Raw genomic sequence first — 18,154 nt, forward strand, 5'->3', positions numbered from 1 at the left:
CAATTAAAGGATGCAGTGAGAGATCAGGGCTGCGAGCCCAAAGCTCTAAAGGAGGTAAAGGTAAAGGGACCCCTGAGCATTACGTCCAGTCGTGGCCGACTCTGGGGTTGCGGCGCTCATCATGCTTTATTGGCTGAGGGAACCGGCGTACAGCTTCCGGGTCATGTGGCCAGCAGGACTGAGCCGCTTCTGGCGAACCAGAGCAGCGCACGGAAACGCCGTTTACCTTCCCGCCGGTGCGGTACCTATTTATCTACTTGCACTTGGACGTGCTTTTGAACTGCTAGGGGGGCAGGAACAGGGACCGAGCAACTAGAGCTCACTCCGTCACGGGGATTCGAACCGCTGACCTTCCGATCAGGAAGTCCTAGGCTCTGTGGTTTAACCTACAGCGCCACCCACGTCCCTGCTCTAAAGGAGACCCAGGTTCATTTTTTTTTTTATAATAATTTTTATTGATTTTCCAAACATATAATAAAACAGATAGTAAGACAAAACAATACAAAACTTACAAACAAATAAACATGTATAATTTCTTAAACTTATTTTCATACACCTTATTTCCCGGACTTCCCCATACCTCCCTTTTTCTGCATCCTTATGTTGACCCTTTCTCAGCAACCCTTCGTTCAATTAATTCGCTCATTTTCATTTTACATTCTTTAAAGTTATGATTTACAGCTGCAATTCTCTATTTCTTATGACCATAACATCTCAGCCATCGTCAATCTTACAACAGTCTTTAAAATATTTTTTGAATTTCTTCCAATCTTCTTCCACCGTCTCTCTCCCCTGGTCACGGATTCTGCCGGTCATCTCTGCCATTCCCATGTACTCAATCACCTTCGCTTGCCATTCTTCCAGAGTGGGTAGCTGCTGCGTCTTCCAATACTTTGCCAGAAGAATTCTTGCCGCTGTAGTAGCATACATAAAAAATGTTTTGTCCTTCCTTGACACCAATTGGCCCACCATGCCCAGGAGAAAGGCCTCTGGTTTTTTCAAAAATGTCCATTTAAGGACTTTTTTAATTTCATTATAGATCATTTCCCAGTAGGCCTTTACCCTCGGGCAGGTCCACCAAAGGTGATAGAAGGTACCTTCAGTCTCATTACATTTCCAACATTTATTACTGGGCAAATGATAAATTTTTGCAAGTTTGACTGGGGTCATGTACCACCTGTAGATCATTTTCATTATATTCTCTCTCAATGCATTACAAGCCGTAAACTTAACACCTGTATTCCATAACTGTTCCCAATCATCAAACATTATGTCATGACCTATGTCTTGTGCCCATTTGATCATAGCTGATTTTACTGTTTCATCTTGTGTATTCCACCTCAGCAGCAAATTGTACATTCTCGACAAGTTCTTAGTATTGGGTTCTAACAATTCTGTTTCTAATTTCGACCTCTCCATCTGGAAACCTATTTTCCTGTCCTGTTTAAATACCTCGTTTATCTGATGATAGTGCAACCAGTCTCGTACTTTGGACTTTAGTTTGTCATAACTCTGCAGTTTAACTCTTTCACCATCTTGTTCTAAAATTTCACAATATTTTGGCCATTTGGACTCCATATTTAGTTTTTTTATCTCTTTAGCCTCCATTGGTGATAACCACCTGGGAGTTTTACTTTCCAGTAAATCCTTATATCTTATCCAAACATTATACAGTGCTTTCCTAACAATATGGTTTTTAAAGCCTTTATGCAGTTTTACCTTATCATACCATATATATGCATGCCAACCAAATCTATTGTCATACCCTTCCAGATCCAAAATGTCTGTATTCTCAAGAAGTAGCCATTGTTTCAGCCAGCAAAAAGCTGCCGATTCATAATAAAGTCTCAAGTCCGGCAGGGCAAAACCCCCTCTGTCTTTTGCATCAGTTAAGATCTTGAAGTTTATTCTGGGCTTTTTGCCCTGCCAGACAAATTTTGATATGTCTTTTTGCCACCTCTTGAAACAGTCCATCTTATCCAAGATCTGGAGTGTCTGGAATAAAAACAACATTCTAGGCAATACATTCATCTTAATAACAGCAATTTGGCCTAACAAGGAAAGTCTCAACCTTGACCATATTTCTAGATCTTTCTTCACCTCTGTCCAACATTTATCGTAATTGTCTTTAAATAAGTTTGCATTTTTAGAAGTCAAGTTCACACCCAGGTATTTCACCTTTTTTGTTATTATTAAACCTGTTTCACTCTGAAACTTCTCTTTTTCTGCCATTGTTAGATTTTTCTCTAACACTTTGGTTTTTTGCATGTTCAGTTTAAATCCTGCTACTTGACCGAATTTCTCAATTAGTTCTAAAACTCTTTTGGTACTAGTCTCTGGCTGTTGCAAAGTCAATACTAGGTCATCTGCAAATGCCCTTAGTTTATAGTTTTTAGCTCCGAGCTGAACACCTTTAACCAGTTGGTCCCCTCTAATCATGTTTAACAAAACCTCCAGGACTGTTATGAAAAGTAAGGGTGATATTGGGCATCCCTGTCGTGTACCTTTTTCTATAGGAATCTCTTCCGTAACCACATTGTTCACAATCAACCTTGTTTTTTGCTTAAAGTATATAGCACCTATACCATTTTCAAATCCTTGGCCTACCCCCATCCCTTGAAGATTCTTCTTCATAAAGGTCCAGCAAATGTTATCAAAGGCTTTCTCCGCATCCACAAAAATTATCACTGCCTTTCTGTTAATATTTACTTCCAACAACTCTAAAATGTCTATAATGTTCCTTACATTGTCTGACATATGTCTCCCTGGGAGAAAGCCTGTTTGGTCCTTATGAATCTCCTCCACCAAAACTCTCTTCAGTCTTTTTGCTAAAATGTCTGCAAAAATTTTGTAATCCACGTTAAGTAATGATATAGGGCGGTAGTTTTTAACCTGGTTCTTTTCCGTCTCTGTTTTTGGTATAAGTGAAATGAAAGCTTCTTTCCACGATTCGGGTGCCTTTTTCCCTTCCAAAATTTCATTACAGACCTCCTTCAATGGTTGTATTATCCATTCCTTCAATGCCTTGTAATATCTAGCAGTCAAACCATCTGGTCCTGGAGATTTTCCCAGTTTCATCTTCTGAATGGCATCCTCTATTTCTTGTCCTGTTATTTTCTCATTCAAAATCCTTTTACTTTGATCTGAGATCTTTGGTAATCCATACTTTTTAATAAATTCTTCTATATCCTGCTCATTAACCGGCCCTTGTGCATATAGTTTCCTAAAGAAACTTTGAAAACAATTATTTATCTCATTTGGTTTGTGGATAATTTTTCCCTCCATTTCCAGACTTGTCACAGTATTCAATTTTTGTCTCTTTTTCAGTTGCCATGACAGAAGTTTCCCACATTTGTCTGCCGATTCAAATGTTCTTTGTCTCATTTGCTTTATCTTCCATTCTATCTCTTGATTCATCAATTCCATATATTGCGTCTGATAATACTTTATTTCTCTCAAAATCTCATGAGACTTTGGTTTAGACCTCAATTTCTTTTCAGCTTCCTTTATCTTTTCCAGAGTTTTTCTTTCCTCTCATTCTGTTTTTTCCTCTTTATGGAATTTTGTTGTATTAGGAAACCTCGCATCACGGCCTTGCTAGCATCCCAAATTATTCTTTTTTCCACATCAGTTCTCAAATTTATCTCGAAATAATCTTTCAATGTTTTTTGGGCCTTTTTGTAGATCTCTTCATCTCTAAATAGGTTGTCATTCATCCTCCATCTGAAGGTTCCAGTTGTTGTTAGTTTCATCTCCATCTTCACTGCGTTATGGTCGGAGCAAGTCTTTGGGCAGATTTCTGCTTTTTTTATCTTCGGTGCCATACAACTAGTTACCCAAATTTGGTCAATCCTTGTCCAAGTCATTTTGGCTTCAGAGAAAAAAGTTCCCTCCCTCTCCAGAGGGTTCTTTACTCTCCAAATGTCAATCAAGTCCAGTGTTTCAGTCATCTCAAAAAAAGTCTTTGGAAGTCTTCCATCTTTAGAGATTATTTGTCTCTGTGCCTTATCCATGTTAGTGGAGACAACACCATTCATGTCTCCCATCATTATAATTTTAAAGTCCAAGTAGTCCATTAAAGTCTCATGCAACTTCTTGAAGAATTCCGCCTTCCCCTCATTTGGTGCATATATTCCCAATATCATAATTTTTTCTCCTTGAACTTGTATTTCTATTGCCAGGTATCTTCCTTGTTTGTCTTTAAAAATCATTTTAGGAGCCAATTTCTCTTTTGCATAAATCACCACACCTCTTTTTTTAACTTTATCTGATGAAATAAATTCTTGTCCAAGCCTCTTGTTTATAAGTAATTTCCTGTGTATCCTGGTCACATGCGTTTCTTGTAAGCATATTAAATCCAATTGCTCTCTCTTCAAAATATGAAAAACTTGGCGTCTTTTCCTGGGGAGGTTGAGACCATTACAATTCCAGCTAAGAAGTTGCAGAGACATTTTGGTACTATGTACCTACTCCTCCAACTGCTCCAAGTTTTTGTTCCTCCTCCGATGGTGGTAAAAGTCCAAATGAGAGATTTGCAATGTCTGTCGGTTCTTTCTCTACTGTTGTATCTACTGTTCCTTTCTGTAGGTCCTCCTGGTTTCTTTCCAAAAACAGTTCTTTGTCTTGAACTGTTTTTATTTTAATCTTCCTTCCTGTATAGTTGAAAGACAATCCTTGTGGGAACTCCCACCTGAAAGGTATGTTGTTCTTCTTCAGAAGGTAAACCAAATCTTTGTAAAAGGCCCTCACCTCCAAAATGTATTTAGGGATGTCTTTAAAGATCTGAACTTGACAATTCTGGATTACAAGAGCCTTTTGATAATGTAGATTTAGTATTTTGTCTCTTTCTTCTTTAGATCTCAATGTAATCAAGCAATCCCTAGGCTTCTTGCCTTGCCTTCTGCCCAACCGGAAGGCCGTTGTTATTTCAAGTTCTTCCTCCTGAAATTCGTCCTGCCAAAATTCCAAAATATTTTCTGTGAGGAATTCTGCAAGATTGTCTTTCTCGCCCTCTGGAACTAGTCTTAATTTAAGATTTTTCTCCTTTCTCTGGAGTTCCCACAGAGACAAAGTTGCATCGTGTTCATTCACCTTTTTTGTAATTGGTGCAAGCTCCTTCTTAGTCTCTTCTGCTGTATCTTTTGCACTTTGAGCAATCTTTCTTGTTTCAGAATTTTCTTGAATAAGTTTATTTATAGAATCTGTATTAGAAGCTACACTTGCCGTGTTCAAGTCCAATCTTGCTGTCAAGTCATTCAGTTTTTTTGTATTCTCCGCTGACTGCTTTGTCAAAGCTTCCAAAGACTGGTTTATTTTGAGCAATGCCTGTGTCATTGACTCCATAGATGCAGTTGGTACTTTTTCCTGTCCAGCTGGCGTTATGCCTTGCATCGAACCCCTTTTCTTTTGAGTTTGCTGAGTTTGTTTTGCTTTGGATCTAGTTGTTATCTCATCTGGTTGGCCACTCATATCCTCAAGGTCAATTCTCACAGGAAAGGCTTAGAAGTGGAAAATTCCACTCTTTTCCTCTCACAGTAGCAAATTTTCTTTAAGTCCTCTAGAGGGAGCATTTAATTGTATCCAATTTAAAAAGTCAGAAACACATAAGACAGAGAACAAAGAATCCAAAAACAAAGAGCCCAAAAGTCCACCGTTAAAGTTCTTATTACAGTTTCAGTATCCTCAGATGTTCACAAAGTAACTCCATTAAAGTCTTATAACTTTGTTTCAGTCAAGACCCCAACTTTGTATCCAGTTTAAATTGACAGTTCAGTTCCCCGGTGCCTTACTCCGGCAGCCCGTCTCAGGGTTTTTGACAGTGGAAGATCTTTTTCCTCCGCTTCCTTCAAACAGGTTTATAAATTTCCAATTTTACTTCCCCCCTTCTCCTGCTTATTGGGGGGAAGTTTAAGTCCGATGTCAGGTTTTGACAGCTTAAAAGTTAGCCTTCATTTAAATGCAGCTTTGCTGTTTCGTTGCTTTATTTATCATGCAGTCCGGGGAGGCAGACTTCCTTACTTTATGCCTTCCCCGTTTTCAGCCAAATTTCTCAAATTCAATTTAAATGTCCCGTTCCGTCTGTCAGTCTTACTCACGGGTTTTACAGTCCAATTTCAGTTTCAGGAAGGAATCGGCGCTCTCTGTTCAATGGCGACGCGGCTTCACTCCGCAGGCTGGGTAGCGACTCTCAGCACCGCGCTCACACCCGATGCCGCTCCGTAGCCTTTAAAAAGGCTCTTTCGCAGTACCAGGGGGCGCAAAAGGTGCCCGCCGAGTCTCCTTGTTCACAGGCTTCAGCGCCTGCGATTTTAGGGGTCCCCCGCTCGCCGTAGCGGGTCAGACCCGAACTTGCGAAGCAGTCCTCCCTCGGAGCTCGAGGCAAGGACCGCCATTAAACACTGGCGCCGACCGGAAGTCAGGAGACCCAGGTTCAAATCTGCTGTGCTCCATCACTTCTTCATAAGATATTTTTGCAGGCTTCTTCTTCTTCTTTTTTACTCGAGCAGGTATTAGGATTTTAACGTGGACATGCACCTGCCTAGGCTCCAGGGGTGGCCAACCTGTGGACCTCTTGATGGCGAACCATAAATATCACCCCCGACCCTAGTCCTTGCCTATGTTGGCTGGGGCTGGTGGGAGTTGAAAATGTATTTTTCTACAAGAAAGCAGTTGCTTATTCCCGTATAAATGTGATTAGCATCAATGTCGCAGAAGCAACCCCTATCTTATTCCTAAATTAGAATTTAAGAACCCTACTGGATCAGGCCCATGGCCCATCTAGTCCTGCGTCCTGTTCTCACAGTGGCCAATCAGGGACCCATTATGGGATGCCAGCCAGCGGGATTCGAACACAGGACCCTTCCTGTGGTTTCTAGCAACTGGAATTCGGAAGCATGGCTGCCTCCAGGGGCGCAGGCCAAGCAGACCCACAATAGCCCTCTCCTTCGTGAATTTCTCCAGTCCTCCATTAAAGCCAGGCATCCCCAAACTCGGCCCTCCAGATGTTTTGGGACTACAATTCCCATCATCCCTGACCACTGGTCCTGTTAGCTAGGGATGATGGGAGTTGTAGTCCCAAAACAGCTGGAGCACCCAGTTTGGGGATGCCTGGTTAAAGCCATGCAAGTTGGTGGGCATCACTGCATCCTGTGGCAGGCAGTTCCACAGTTTAACTCTGCACCATGTAAAGAAGGGCTTTCTTTGTGTGTGTCCCAAATTTCCCGCTTGGACTACTGCAATGCGCTCTACGTGGGGCTACCTTTGAAGGTGACTCAGAAACTACAACTAATCCAGAATGCGGCAGCTAGACTGGTGACTGGGAGCGGCCGCCGAGACCATATCACACTGGTCTTGAAAGACCTACATTGGCTCCCAGTACGTTTCCGAGCACAATTCAAAGTGTTAGTGCTGACCTTTAAAGCCCTAAACGGCCTTGGTCCAGTAGACCTGAAGGAGCGTCTCCACCCCCATCGTTCTGCCCGGACACTGAGGTTCAGTTCCGAGGGCCTTCTGATGGTTCCCTCACTGCGAGAAGCCACGTTACAGGGAACCAGGCAGATGGCCTTCTCGGTGGTGGCGCCTGCCCTATGGAACGCCCTCCCATCAGATGACAAGGAAATAAACAACTACCAGACTTTTAGAAGACACCTGAAGGCAGCCCTGTTCAGGGAAGCTTTTAATGTTTGATGCATTACTGTATTTTAATATTTTGTTGAAAGCCGCCCAGAGTGGCTGGGGAAGCGCAACCAGATGGGCAGGGTCTAAATAATAAATTATTATTATTATTATTATTATTATTATTATTATTATTATTATTATTATTCCAACATTCAGCATCATGGGATGTCCTCAAGTTCTAGCGTTAAAAGAAATTGTGGTGTTCAAACTGCAGCCGCTCTGGAGTATTTCTTCTGATTTTCTTTTATGGGGAATATTGAGGGGCTGCTTCCTTCTTTGCTCCAACGCAGCGTTTGTCAAACTGCACATGCAGGGCCTACTTTGAGACAGCTGGTGAGGGAAGGAAGGCAGAGCCAGCCACAGAAGAGAGAGAAAATCACCTGGCAATTAGTATGGATTGTACTTTGGTCTGCTATCTAATCCACCTGTGTCTTAGTTAATCACATTGGATGTCTCCCCTTCCCACCCCACATGCCTCACAAAGCATTTTAAAAACTGGTTCCCTGAAACCACTTCTCCCATTTCTCATTAACCACAAACCCTGGAATTTGGGGTCCCCTCCGAACCTGTGCCAATATCTGCAGCTGTTTTGTAGGGTCTGATAGCATGAGCGCAGCATTTTGTAGGGCCTCCTGGTACTCGGACTGAAGTCCTAGGGGTCCCCCCAAACCCAACCTGTTATCTACTGAAGTTCTCACCCTGGGCCAGCAGGGGGATACTGTAGATAGTTATGCAAATAAGGGGTCGAAAGTGATGTTCAGTGATTGGATAGTTACAGAAAATGGTTACAGTTGCGTTGTAGTGGAGCTCTATATAAGCAGGCTGACTGAACCCTTCAGCCCAGTTCTGTTCTGGCCTGTGAATAAACAAGAGCTGTTTGAAGAATCGCTGTGTCGTCTGATATGTTCGCCCACAACTTAGAATCATAGAGTTGGAAGAGACCCCAAGGGCCATCGAGTCCAACCCCCTGCCAAGCAGGAAACACCATCAGAGCACTCCTGACATATGGTTGTCAAGCCTCTGCTTAAAGACCTCCAAAGGAGGAGACTCCACCACACTCCTTGGCAGCAAATTCCACTGTCAAACAGCTCTTACTGTCAGGAAGTTCTTCCTCATGTTTAGGTGGAATCTTCTTTCTTGTAGTTTGGATCCATTGCTCCGTGTCCGCTTCTCTGGAGCAGCAGAAAACAACCTTTCTCCCTCCTCTATGTGACATCCTTTTATGTATTTGAACATGGCTATCATATCACCCCTTAACCTCCTCTTCTCCAGGCTAAACATGCCCAGCTCCCTTAGCCGTTCCTCATAAGGCATCGTTTCCAGGCCTTTGACCATTTTGGTTGCCCTCCTCTGGACACGTTCCAGTTTGTCAGTGTCCTTCTTGAACTGTGGTGCCCAGAACTGGACACAGTACTCCAGGTGAGGTCTGACCAGAGCAGAATACAGTGGCACTATTACTTCCCTTGATCTAGATGCTATACTCCTATTGATGCAGCCCAGAATTGCATTGGCTTTTTTCGCTGCCGCGTCACACTGTTGGCTCATGTCAAGTTTGTGGTCAACCAAGACTCCTAGATCCTTTTCACATGTACTGCTCTCAAGCCAGGTGTCCCCCATCTTGTATTTGTGCCTCTCATTTTTTTTGCCCAAGTGCAATACTTTACATTTCTCCCTGTTAAATTTAACACAACCCAATTCACTCCAAACCTGTGCCAAAGTCTTGTAGTTGTTTTGTAGTGTGAACACCATGTTTTGTAGGTTCCTACCCCCAAACCAATGGATACTCAAACCAGGGGTATTCTCATTAACTCATTAACCAGGGGTATTCTCATTAACAAACCCCAGAAATTGGGATCCCCTGTTCCAATGTTTCTTAGCCAATGAATTGATTTTAGAATGTATTTCAATTTATTGATTGTGATTTTGTGTAAACTGTGTTACTTTTATTGTTGTTAGCCGCTCTGAGCCCGGCTTCGGCTGGGGAGGGCGGGATATAAATAAAATTTTATTATTATTACAATTTTGTAACCCTCAACTTGCCTGCTATTTCATCTGCTTCAAATGGCAGCTTTCCCCCCAAATCCTCATCATAGAATCAGAATTGTAGACTTGGCAGGAATCCCAGGTCATCTAGTCCAACCCCCATACATATATGGGGTTCACAAGATCTACATACGATTGAAAAGGTTTTTCTAAGCCTCCTGCCCCCAAACCAGCTCTGGATATCAGGAGCTCTTGTCTGTCTCGGGCCAGGAGGCATTGAGCTGGTCTTGAAACCTCCAGCGTCACCGAGGGGTTAATGCAGCCCCACAGGTTTTGGGGCAGACAGTGGCGTAGCGTGGGTTGTCAGCACCCGGGACAAGGCAAGTAATTTGCGCCCCCTAACCCGTGGATTTTAGCAGGGGGCAGAGAGCTGCGAGTGCGAGCGCACCCCCCCCCCAGATGCGGCTGGCCCCCCTGCACCCCCCACGCTATGCCACTGGGGGCAGACACCCCCAGAGAGTCACGGCACAGGACAGAAGCAGGGGAGCATGTTCACTTTATTGTCCTGGCCAGCATCCAGGAGAAGCAGGAGGGAGAGGGGTCCCTGTGGGGGGGGGGGAGGGATGGAGGCAGGAAGAAAGTCCAGCAGCTCCTCTTTGGTCCAAGTTCCTGAACCCAAAGGAGAAAGTGAGGCAACACGCCTCTTCCCGGCTAGCTGACGGTTTGCACGGGGGCCGCCGATGTGGTGCTGTTGTTCGGACATTGTTGGGCAACGGATCCCCACCGTCCCGGACCAAAAGGCCCTAGTGGTCACAGAATCAAAGAACTGCCGATTTGGAAGGGACCTCAGAGGTCATTTAGTCCAACCCGCAGCAAGGCAGGAATCTGAAGCACCTGCTTTTCATGCAGAACGCCCCAGGAGGTCCAAACCCGAAAGCCACCTCCGGGTAGGCCTGAAAGAGAGTCGTGCCTGAAACCTCAGTGCAAGCAATACTGAGCTATGTGGATTGAGGCTCCCCTGACTCACAAGAAGGCAGTGTTCCTAGTGGTCAGAGCAGTAAGCCAACTGCACCTGCAGGGAACCCTGTGTGCCACCCCTTTTCTGCAGCTCCTTCCTAGCTCGAATAAATAGAAATCGGGGGCGGGCGGCACCCCCAGAGTTGTGGGGGTGATTGTGAGTGCAGCAGCGGAAGGACGTCAGAGGAGCCCGTCGGATCAGGCCAAAGACCCGTCTAGTCCAGCATCCTGTTCTCACAGGAAAAAACAGGATTCGAACACAAAACCAACGGCTAGTAGCCATCAATAGCCTTTTCCTCCTACACGAATTTGTCCAGTCCTCTTTTGACACAATCAGAGCTGCCTACTGGGGCAGGGAGTTCCACAGTTTAATGATGTGCTGCGTAAAGTTAGCTCATAAGTAGCTCAGGACAGACGGATGCCAAACAACAGCTCGTCAAAATGGGAAGAATTCCTCGTCAGGTGACCCCAAGAGTTGGTTCCCACTGCGATGGATCGGGACCCTTGCTCCCTGCCAAAAGCATGAGGTGAAATCTCCCTTTCGGGTCGCCATCAGCCAGAGCGATTAAATGGAGACTGGACTGAACTAAGTCATTCTGAAGGTCTGCAAACAGGGGTTGGGGGTTTTTGGGGTGCCGAGATGGGGGGATGTATGCATTCAGACACTCACATCGAGATCCATGCTTGCTGGGTCAGGGAGTGGTGGGCTGAGTCAGCGGCGCAGCTCAGAGCCAGGTCCACCTCGCTCTACTAAGAGATGGTCAGAGAGGGCTGCCCCCCTCATTTCACCACAGCTGCTCCCCAAAACTGTTGGAGAGAAAAAGGGGGAGACCGGACACCTCCTCCGGGTTGCAACAGAGCATCCACCCAGCACAGAAACTCTGGAGCGGGACCATCAATGGACAAGGAGGAGGGAGGGCAACACCGCAAGGTCGTTGTGGATATGACAAGCGTCCAAAGCAGGGAAGAGCACAAAGGACAATGGCATTGCAAAGCAGGGGCGTGGCTGGCTGAACTACAATCCTAAAGCAGCCTTCCTCCACCTGGAGCTCTCCAGCTCTTTTTGGGATGTGGCCCCCATCAGCCTCTTTTGGGGCTGATGGGGGCCACATCCCAAAAAGAGCTGGAGGGCACCAGGTGGAGGAAGGCTGTCCCAAAGTCAACGCAGGGCTTGTCTATGTCATCGCAACCCCTTCCAAGCTTTGTAGAAACTGGTGCTCAGATAAGGGGGGGGGCAGAGGGACGCTTTTTGGCTCTCCGGCCCAGCCTGCTTGGGAGAAGTCTCCTCTGCTGAAGAGGGGGCCCGCGCCCCCCGTCACTGCGCTGGCTCCAAGTCCTCTTCTTCCTGACAGGGTCGAGGGCAGCTCAAACCTCTCGCTGGGCAGAGGAGTCGATGCGCCGGGAGGCTGGGCCCAGCTCCACTTTGCAGACGCGCTGGGCAAACTTGAGGGAGCACATGGACTCGCCCACGTTCTTCTCCAGCGGGGAAATCTGCGGGGCAGAGAGAGGAAGGGGGAACATGAGAACATAGGAAGAGAACATAGGAAGAGTCCAGGTTCCTGTGTTACGATACGATATCTTTATTGTCATTGTCCCATACACAACAACGAAATTGAAAAATCTACATCAGACATTCAAAAACCCACAAGCCTGCTATCCCAACCTGGTTAACCCCCTAAAAACTCTGAGACCCCATTTTTAAATACAATATATTCCCATAGAGACTCCTTATACTGCATTTAAACCCAAAATTGCATCTGGGTAGAAACTGTTTTTCAGGCGGCTAGTCCTAGTCTTTATAACCCTGGACCTTCTTCCAGATGCAGAAGCTGAAAGAGATCATTTCCGGAGTGCGCACTATCCTGCGCTATCTCTGCAGCTTTCTTATGGCACCTGGAAGCGTAGATTTGATCCAAGGGAGGAAGAGTGCACCCAATTATTCTCTCTGCAAAAAAGGGAATGTGAAACTCTGCTAAGTTATAGAACTTGCTACGGCAAGCTAGGAAGGATGTTAATAAACAATATATCTGAGAATCCTCTGGAAAAATAATCTCTCAAAGGACCTGTTGATGGCATTTTACCATTGCACTGTGGAGAGTATATTAACTTATGGTCTCTGTGTGTGGTTTGGGAGCTGCACGGCCAGGGGAAAAACAATGCTGTCCAGGGTTGTAAAGATTGTGGAGAGAATAATTGAGTAGTCTCTATGGGAGTATATTGTATTTAATTATGGGGTATCAGAGTTTTTAGGGGGCTAACCAGGTTGGGATAGCAGGGATAGCAGGCTTGTGGGTTTTTGAATGTCTGATGTAGATTTTTTTTCAATTTTGTTGTTCTCTATGGCACAATGACAATAAAGAGTATCATATTGTATCGTATCGCATCCTGTCCTGCCTCCCTGAACATTCCCACAAAGGCGAGTCGCCAAAGCCTGGCACTCCCTCTTGACCACTATGAGAGCAGGGCACTGGCCTAGATCCTTCTATAAAAGTATAAAAAAAGGTTTACTCACACATCATTCTGTTCACAATTGAATCCCCAAAGGCAGACTTAGCTTAGAAAAGTAACATACACCTGGAAACTATCTCATAAGGAGACAGTCCCTTTGTCCTCTCTTGGCCAAAAGAGCATATTTGGCTAAGCAGATGTTGCTTCTTCAATGCATGTAGTCAGAGAGAGAGATGGCTGCCAGTCCTATGCTTTTGTTACCTGCACAGGTGAGGCCACACCCACCTCTAGTCGCATGCAGAGGAAGTTTGTCCCAGCCCAGAAGGAAACAGGAGGTTCACCTGCTGGCTGGACAAACATTCCTCCCCAGGTGTAAACATGTTCACTCTAGGAATGTTGTCCTTGACTGCTCTTGTGTTCCACATCCCACATGCCTGGCATGGGTCTTTGCCTGGCCCCCCCACCCCTGCCCTGCCCTGCCCTCCTCTCTCACCTGCACCAACATGATGGTCTTGCTGCCTTTGCCCAGAGAGTCCTGCAGCAGGTAGGTGAGCTTGGAGTTGCGGAAGGGGACGTGTGCCTGCTTGGTGCGCAGGGCCTGGATCACCTCCCCCAAAGCCAGGAGGGACTTGTTGATGCTCTGAGCCTCCTTCAGACGGTCTCCTTGCGCACCGGACTTCCACACCCGCTCCGAACCAGCCAGGTCCACCAGATTCAGTTTCCCTGCGGCAGAGGAGAATGCATTTCCTCTTAAACACTTTCTTCTATATATAAGTTCACAGGGTGAAATAAGACGTGAAAAGAGGGACAAATAGAAAAAAGGGGGAAACAACAACAACAACAACAACAACAACAACAACAACAACAACAACAACAACAACAACAACAACATCATATATATATATATATATATCCCTCCCACCCATCTGGCTGAGCTTTCCCAGCCACTCTGGGTGGTTTCCAACAAAATATTAAAATACAGTCATGCATCGAACATTAAAAGCTTCCCTAAACAGGGCTGCTTTCAGATGTCTTCTAAAAGTCTGGTAGTTGTTCTGGAGGAGAGCCAGTGTGGTGTAGTGGTTAAGAGCAGTAGTCTCGTAATCTGGGGAACCGGGTTCGCGTCCCTGCTCCTCCACATGCAGCTGCCGGGTGACCTTGGGCCAGTCACACTTCTCTGAAGTCTCTCAGCCCCACTCACCTCACAGAGTGTTTGTTGTGGGGCAGGAAGGGAAAGGAGAATGTTAGCCGCTTTGAGACTCCTTAAAGGGAGTGAAAGGCGGGATATCAAATCCAAACTCTTCTTCTTCTTTGACATCTGAGGGAGGGCGTTCCACAGGGCGGGCGCCACCACCAAGAAGGCCCTCTGCCTGGTTCCCTCTAACATCATTTCTCGCAGTGAGGGAACTGCCAGAAGGCCCTTGGCGCTGGACCTCAGTGTCTGGGCTGAACGATGGGGGGTGGAGATGCTCCTTCAGGTATACTGGACCGAGGCCGTTTAGGGCTTTAAAGGTCAGTACCAACACTTTGAATTGTGTACAGAAGAAAATGAATTAACTGCCTTCGCCTTTCCCCTCTTCCTTGCATCTCCTACCTTGGACAGGTGCCCTGCCCCATCCCAAGGAGTTCAGCAGCCGCCGACAGGGCAGGTGAATAGATACCTGTGACTTGTCTTGCCCAGTGATGGAAAGAGGACAAGATGCCGACAAAGGCGGACTGGCAGATGGAACTACAAGGCTATGCACAAATGGCTAGAATGACTGGGAAAATCAGAAATCAGGAGGACCAAAACTTCAGCAGAGAATGGGACGAATGTAGATTGTATTTGAAAGAACAGTCCAAATGCTTGAGATCTTTGGCAGGCCTTGAATAACTCTTGCAGCGTTATAAAGACTTTGGATACGTTGGAGGGCTATAATTCAGATGAACTATAATATGCAGTTGATTAAAAGACCCACGGAGGGGAGGAGGGAAGTCTTAAGCTTCGAAGGAATCTTGTTTTATTTTAAAAATTTGTGTCAAGCATGTGATTTATTTTGTAAAACCAATAAAAATTATTTCCAAAAAAAAAAGATACCTGTGACTTGGGTTCCGCTGGCCAGCTCAGTGCCGGTGATGTTGACGGTGAGGAGGGCGTGTGAGCGGGAGCTGCGCTCGTTCATGTTGGTGGCGTACGTGGCCCGATTCCGCTTGCCCAGCGAGAGCATCTGAAGAGAAGGCAAAAGGATGGAGAGTTACTTCAAGCAGGGAATTAATGTGGGAATGTTCAGGGAGGCAGGAGAGGATATATTGTTTATTAATATCCTTCCTAACTTGTGCTAGCAAGCTCCTTTACTTAGCAGAGTTACATTCTCCTTTTTACATGTACAGTGGTACCTTGGGTTACAGACGCTTCAGGCTGCAGACTCCTCTAGCCCAGAAATAGTACAGTGGTACCTCTGGATACGAACGGGATCCGTTCCGGAGCCCTGTTTGCATCCAGAAGCAAATGCAACCAGCGTCTGTACGTGTGCGGGTCGCAATTTGTCGTCTGAGCATGCACGAGCGGCGAAACCCGGAAGTAATGTGTTCCCTTACTTCCGGGGTGCTGCGGAGCACAACCCGAAAGTGCTCAACCTGAAGCACATTTAACCCGAGGTATGGCCACATGACCCGGAAGCTGTACACCAGCTCCCTCGGCCAATAAAGCAAGATGAGCGCCGCAACCCCAGAGTCGATCATGACTGGACCTAATGGTCAGGGGTCCCTTTACCTTTATGACTGTACCTTGGGTTAAGAACTTTGCTTCAGGATGAGAACAGAAATCGTGCTCCAGTGGCACGGTGGCAGCGGGAGGCCCCATTAGCTAAAGTGGTGTCTCAGGTTAAGAACAGTTTCAGGTTAAGAACGGACCTCCGGAACAAATCAAGTTCTTAACCCAAGGTACCACTGTACAGCAGATAGCTGGTTGCAGGCTCGTGTGAGCCTATCACTATTATACAATTCCGTCTGTCTCAGACGGAACTGTATGTTCCTGGTAAGTTCCCTTTGAATCCCTCTTAAAAGAACAAAGACGCCACAATCTTATTCAAAGTCAATAAAAGAAGTTTACTCACATCAGTTCACAGTTGGATCCCTGAAGGCAGACTTAGTTACAAATACGTACATGTGACTCTACCCCATATGGGGGAATAATCCCAGTGCTTCTGCTAGCTGAGAGCTAGCAGAGCAGTCCTAGCTAGAAGCTGGTCAAACAAAGAAGGAGGTCAAAAAGAGAGAGGTGTGCTGCATGATTCGTCCTTTTTGTTACCTGGACAGGTAAGGCCACACCCACCTCTAGTCACATGCAAAAGGAAGGATGCTCGAGCCAGGAGGAACAGGAAGTTTCAACTGGCTGGACCAAACATTCCCTCGCATGTCCTCTCTAGCATTTCAAGGAATGTTGTACTTGACTGCCTCTCATGGATCACACCCCACAATTAATTTACTGGGGCAAAACCCAGTGGAAAAATAAGGCTGCCCCCTGGGACACAGAAGGCTCCCAAGCCCCCAAACACTGATGTCCAGTCCGGCTACCTTTTTGATCTGGCGAAGGCTGTCCACCTCCACACTGGTCAGTCCTGGGACGTGCAACTGGCCACTCCCGTCCGGATTCAGCTTGACATCGAGTTTCTCATGGGGGTCCCTGGCAAGGAGGTCCCTAGAAGGAGGGAGGAAGAAGAAGATGCGCTAGCAATCCTCTCGCTAGGTACTGACAGGCCAGGGGTGTCGCTGTCTGGTGAAGACAGAGCGGAATGCATTTCTTCATTTCTTACAGGGACAAATGCAAAGTCCGACACTCAGGTAGGAAGAATGAGGTGCAGGAATAGAGGATGGGGGCTACCTGGCTTGGCAGCAGCACTTGGAAGAAGAGGATCACAAGCGTCACTTCAGCCAATGGCGTGATGCTGCAGCAGAAACGGCTAATGCTATTCTTGGCTGCCTCAACAGAGGTTGAGTGTCCAGATAACAACAACAACAACAACATTTTATTTATATCTTGCCCTCCCCAGCCAAAGCCGGGCTCAGAGCGGCTAACAACAATAAAAGTAACACAGCATTCTAAAATCAATTCAAAATCTAATTCATGGCAGCCATTGGGCTAGAGTTCTGTGCGGATTACCAAAGGAGGTAGTCAGACTGTGCCTTGGCCAAAGGCCTGGTGGAACAGCTCCGTCTTGCAGGCCCTGCGGAAAGATGTCAAGTCCCGCAGGACCCTAGTCTCTTGGGACAGAGCGTTCCACCAGATCGGGGCCAGTACTGAAAAGGCCCTGGCCCTGTTGAGACCAATCTAACCTCTCTGTGGCCCGGGGCCTCCAAGGTGTTTTTGTTTGAGGACCATAAGGTCCTCCGTGGGACATACCAGGAGAGGCGGTCCCGTAGGTACGAGGGTCCTAGGCCGTATAGGGCTTTAAAGGTTAAAACCAGCACCTTAAACCTGATTCTGTACTCCACCGGGAGCCAGTGCAGCTGGTAGAGCACTGGGTGAATGTGACCCCGCAGCGAGGACCCCGTAAGGAGTCTTGCTGCAGCATTCTGCACCTGCTGGAGTTTCTGGGTCAGTCTCAAGGGCAGCCCCACGTAGAGTGAGTTACAATAATCCAGTCTGGAGGTGACCGTCGCATGGATCACAGTGGCTAGGTCAGGGTGAAAGAGGTAAGGAGCCAACTGCTTATCAAGAGAAATAATAATCCCACTCTCTTCCGCCTTGGTCCGACCACACCTAGAATATTCTGTCCAGTTCTGGGCACCACAATTAAAGAAGGATGTTGACAAGCTGGAAAGTGGGCATAGCAGAGTGGTCCTCCTGTGGTGCAAAGAGTCCGTGAGTCTGGCTGTTAACCAGAAGGTTGGTGGTTCGAGCCCACCCACGGGTGGCTGTGGGCAGAATTCCTGCATTGCACGGGGTCAGACTAGAAGACCCTTGGTGTCCCTTCCAAGTCTACATTATATGATTCTCCTTTTTGTTTAATCCCCACAACAATCCTGGGAGGTAGGCGAGGCTGAGAGA

General features: G+C 46.3%; 1 protein-coding gene and 1 long non-coding RNA gene across 2 annotated transcripts in view; one reads left to right on the forward strand and one right to left on the reverse strand.

The window, feature by feature from the left end:
* The window catches only part of LOC310713255, a 258,239-nt gene that overhangs the window by 143,303 nt on the left and 96,782 nt on the right, over positions 1-18,154 (forward strand). The window lies entirely within an intron of this gene.
* Positions 10,200-18,154, reverse strand: part of KIFC2 (kinesin family member C2) — a 34,364-nt gene continuing 26,409 nt past the window's right edge. The window contains exons 15-18 of the mRNA XM_083516631.1: positions 16,681-16,804; positions 15,203-15,332; positions 13,619-13,848; positions 10,200-12,168 (exon numbers count right to left, since the gene is read on the reverse strand). Coding sequence (XP_083372757.1) covers positions 12,043-12,168; positions 13,619-13,848; positions 15,203-15,332; positions 16,681-16,804 — 610 coding nt within the window. The 3' untranslated portion in view covers positions 10,200-12,042. The remainder of the gene's footprint in view (positions 12,169-13,618; positions 13,849-15,202; positions 15,333-16,680; positions 16,805-18,154) is intronic.

This window comes from Podarcis liolepis (genome assembly GCF_965112155.1).
Source record: "Podarcis liolepis genome assembly, chromosome: 8".
In the NCBI taxonomy this organism is placed as follows: Eukaryota; Metazoa; Chordata; class Lepidosauria; order Squamata; family Lacertidae; genus Podarcis; species Podarcis liolepis.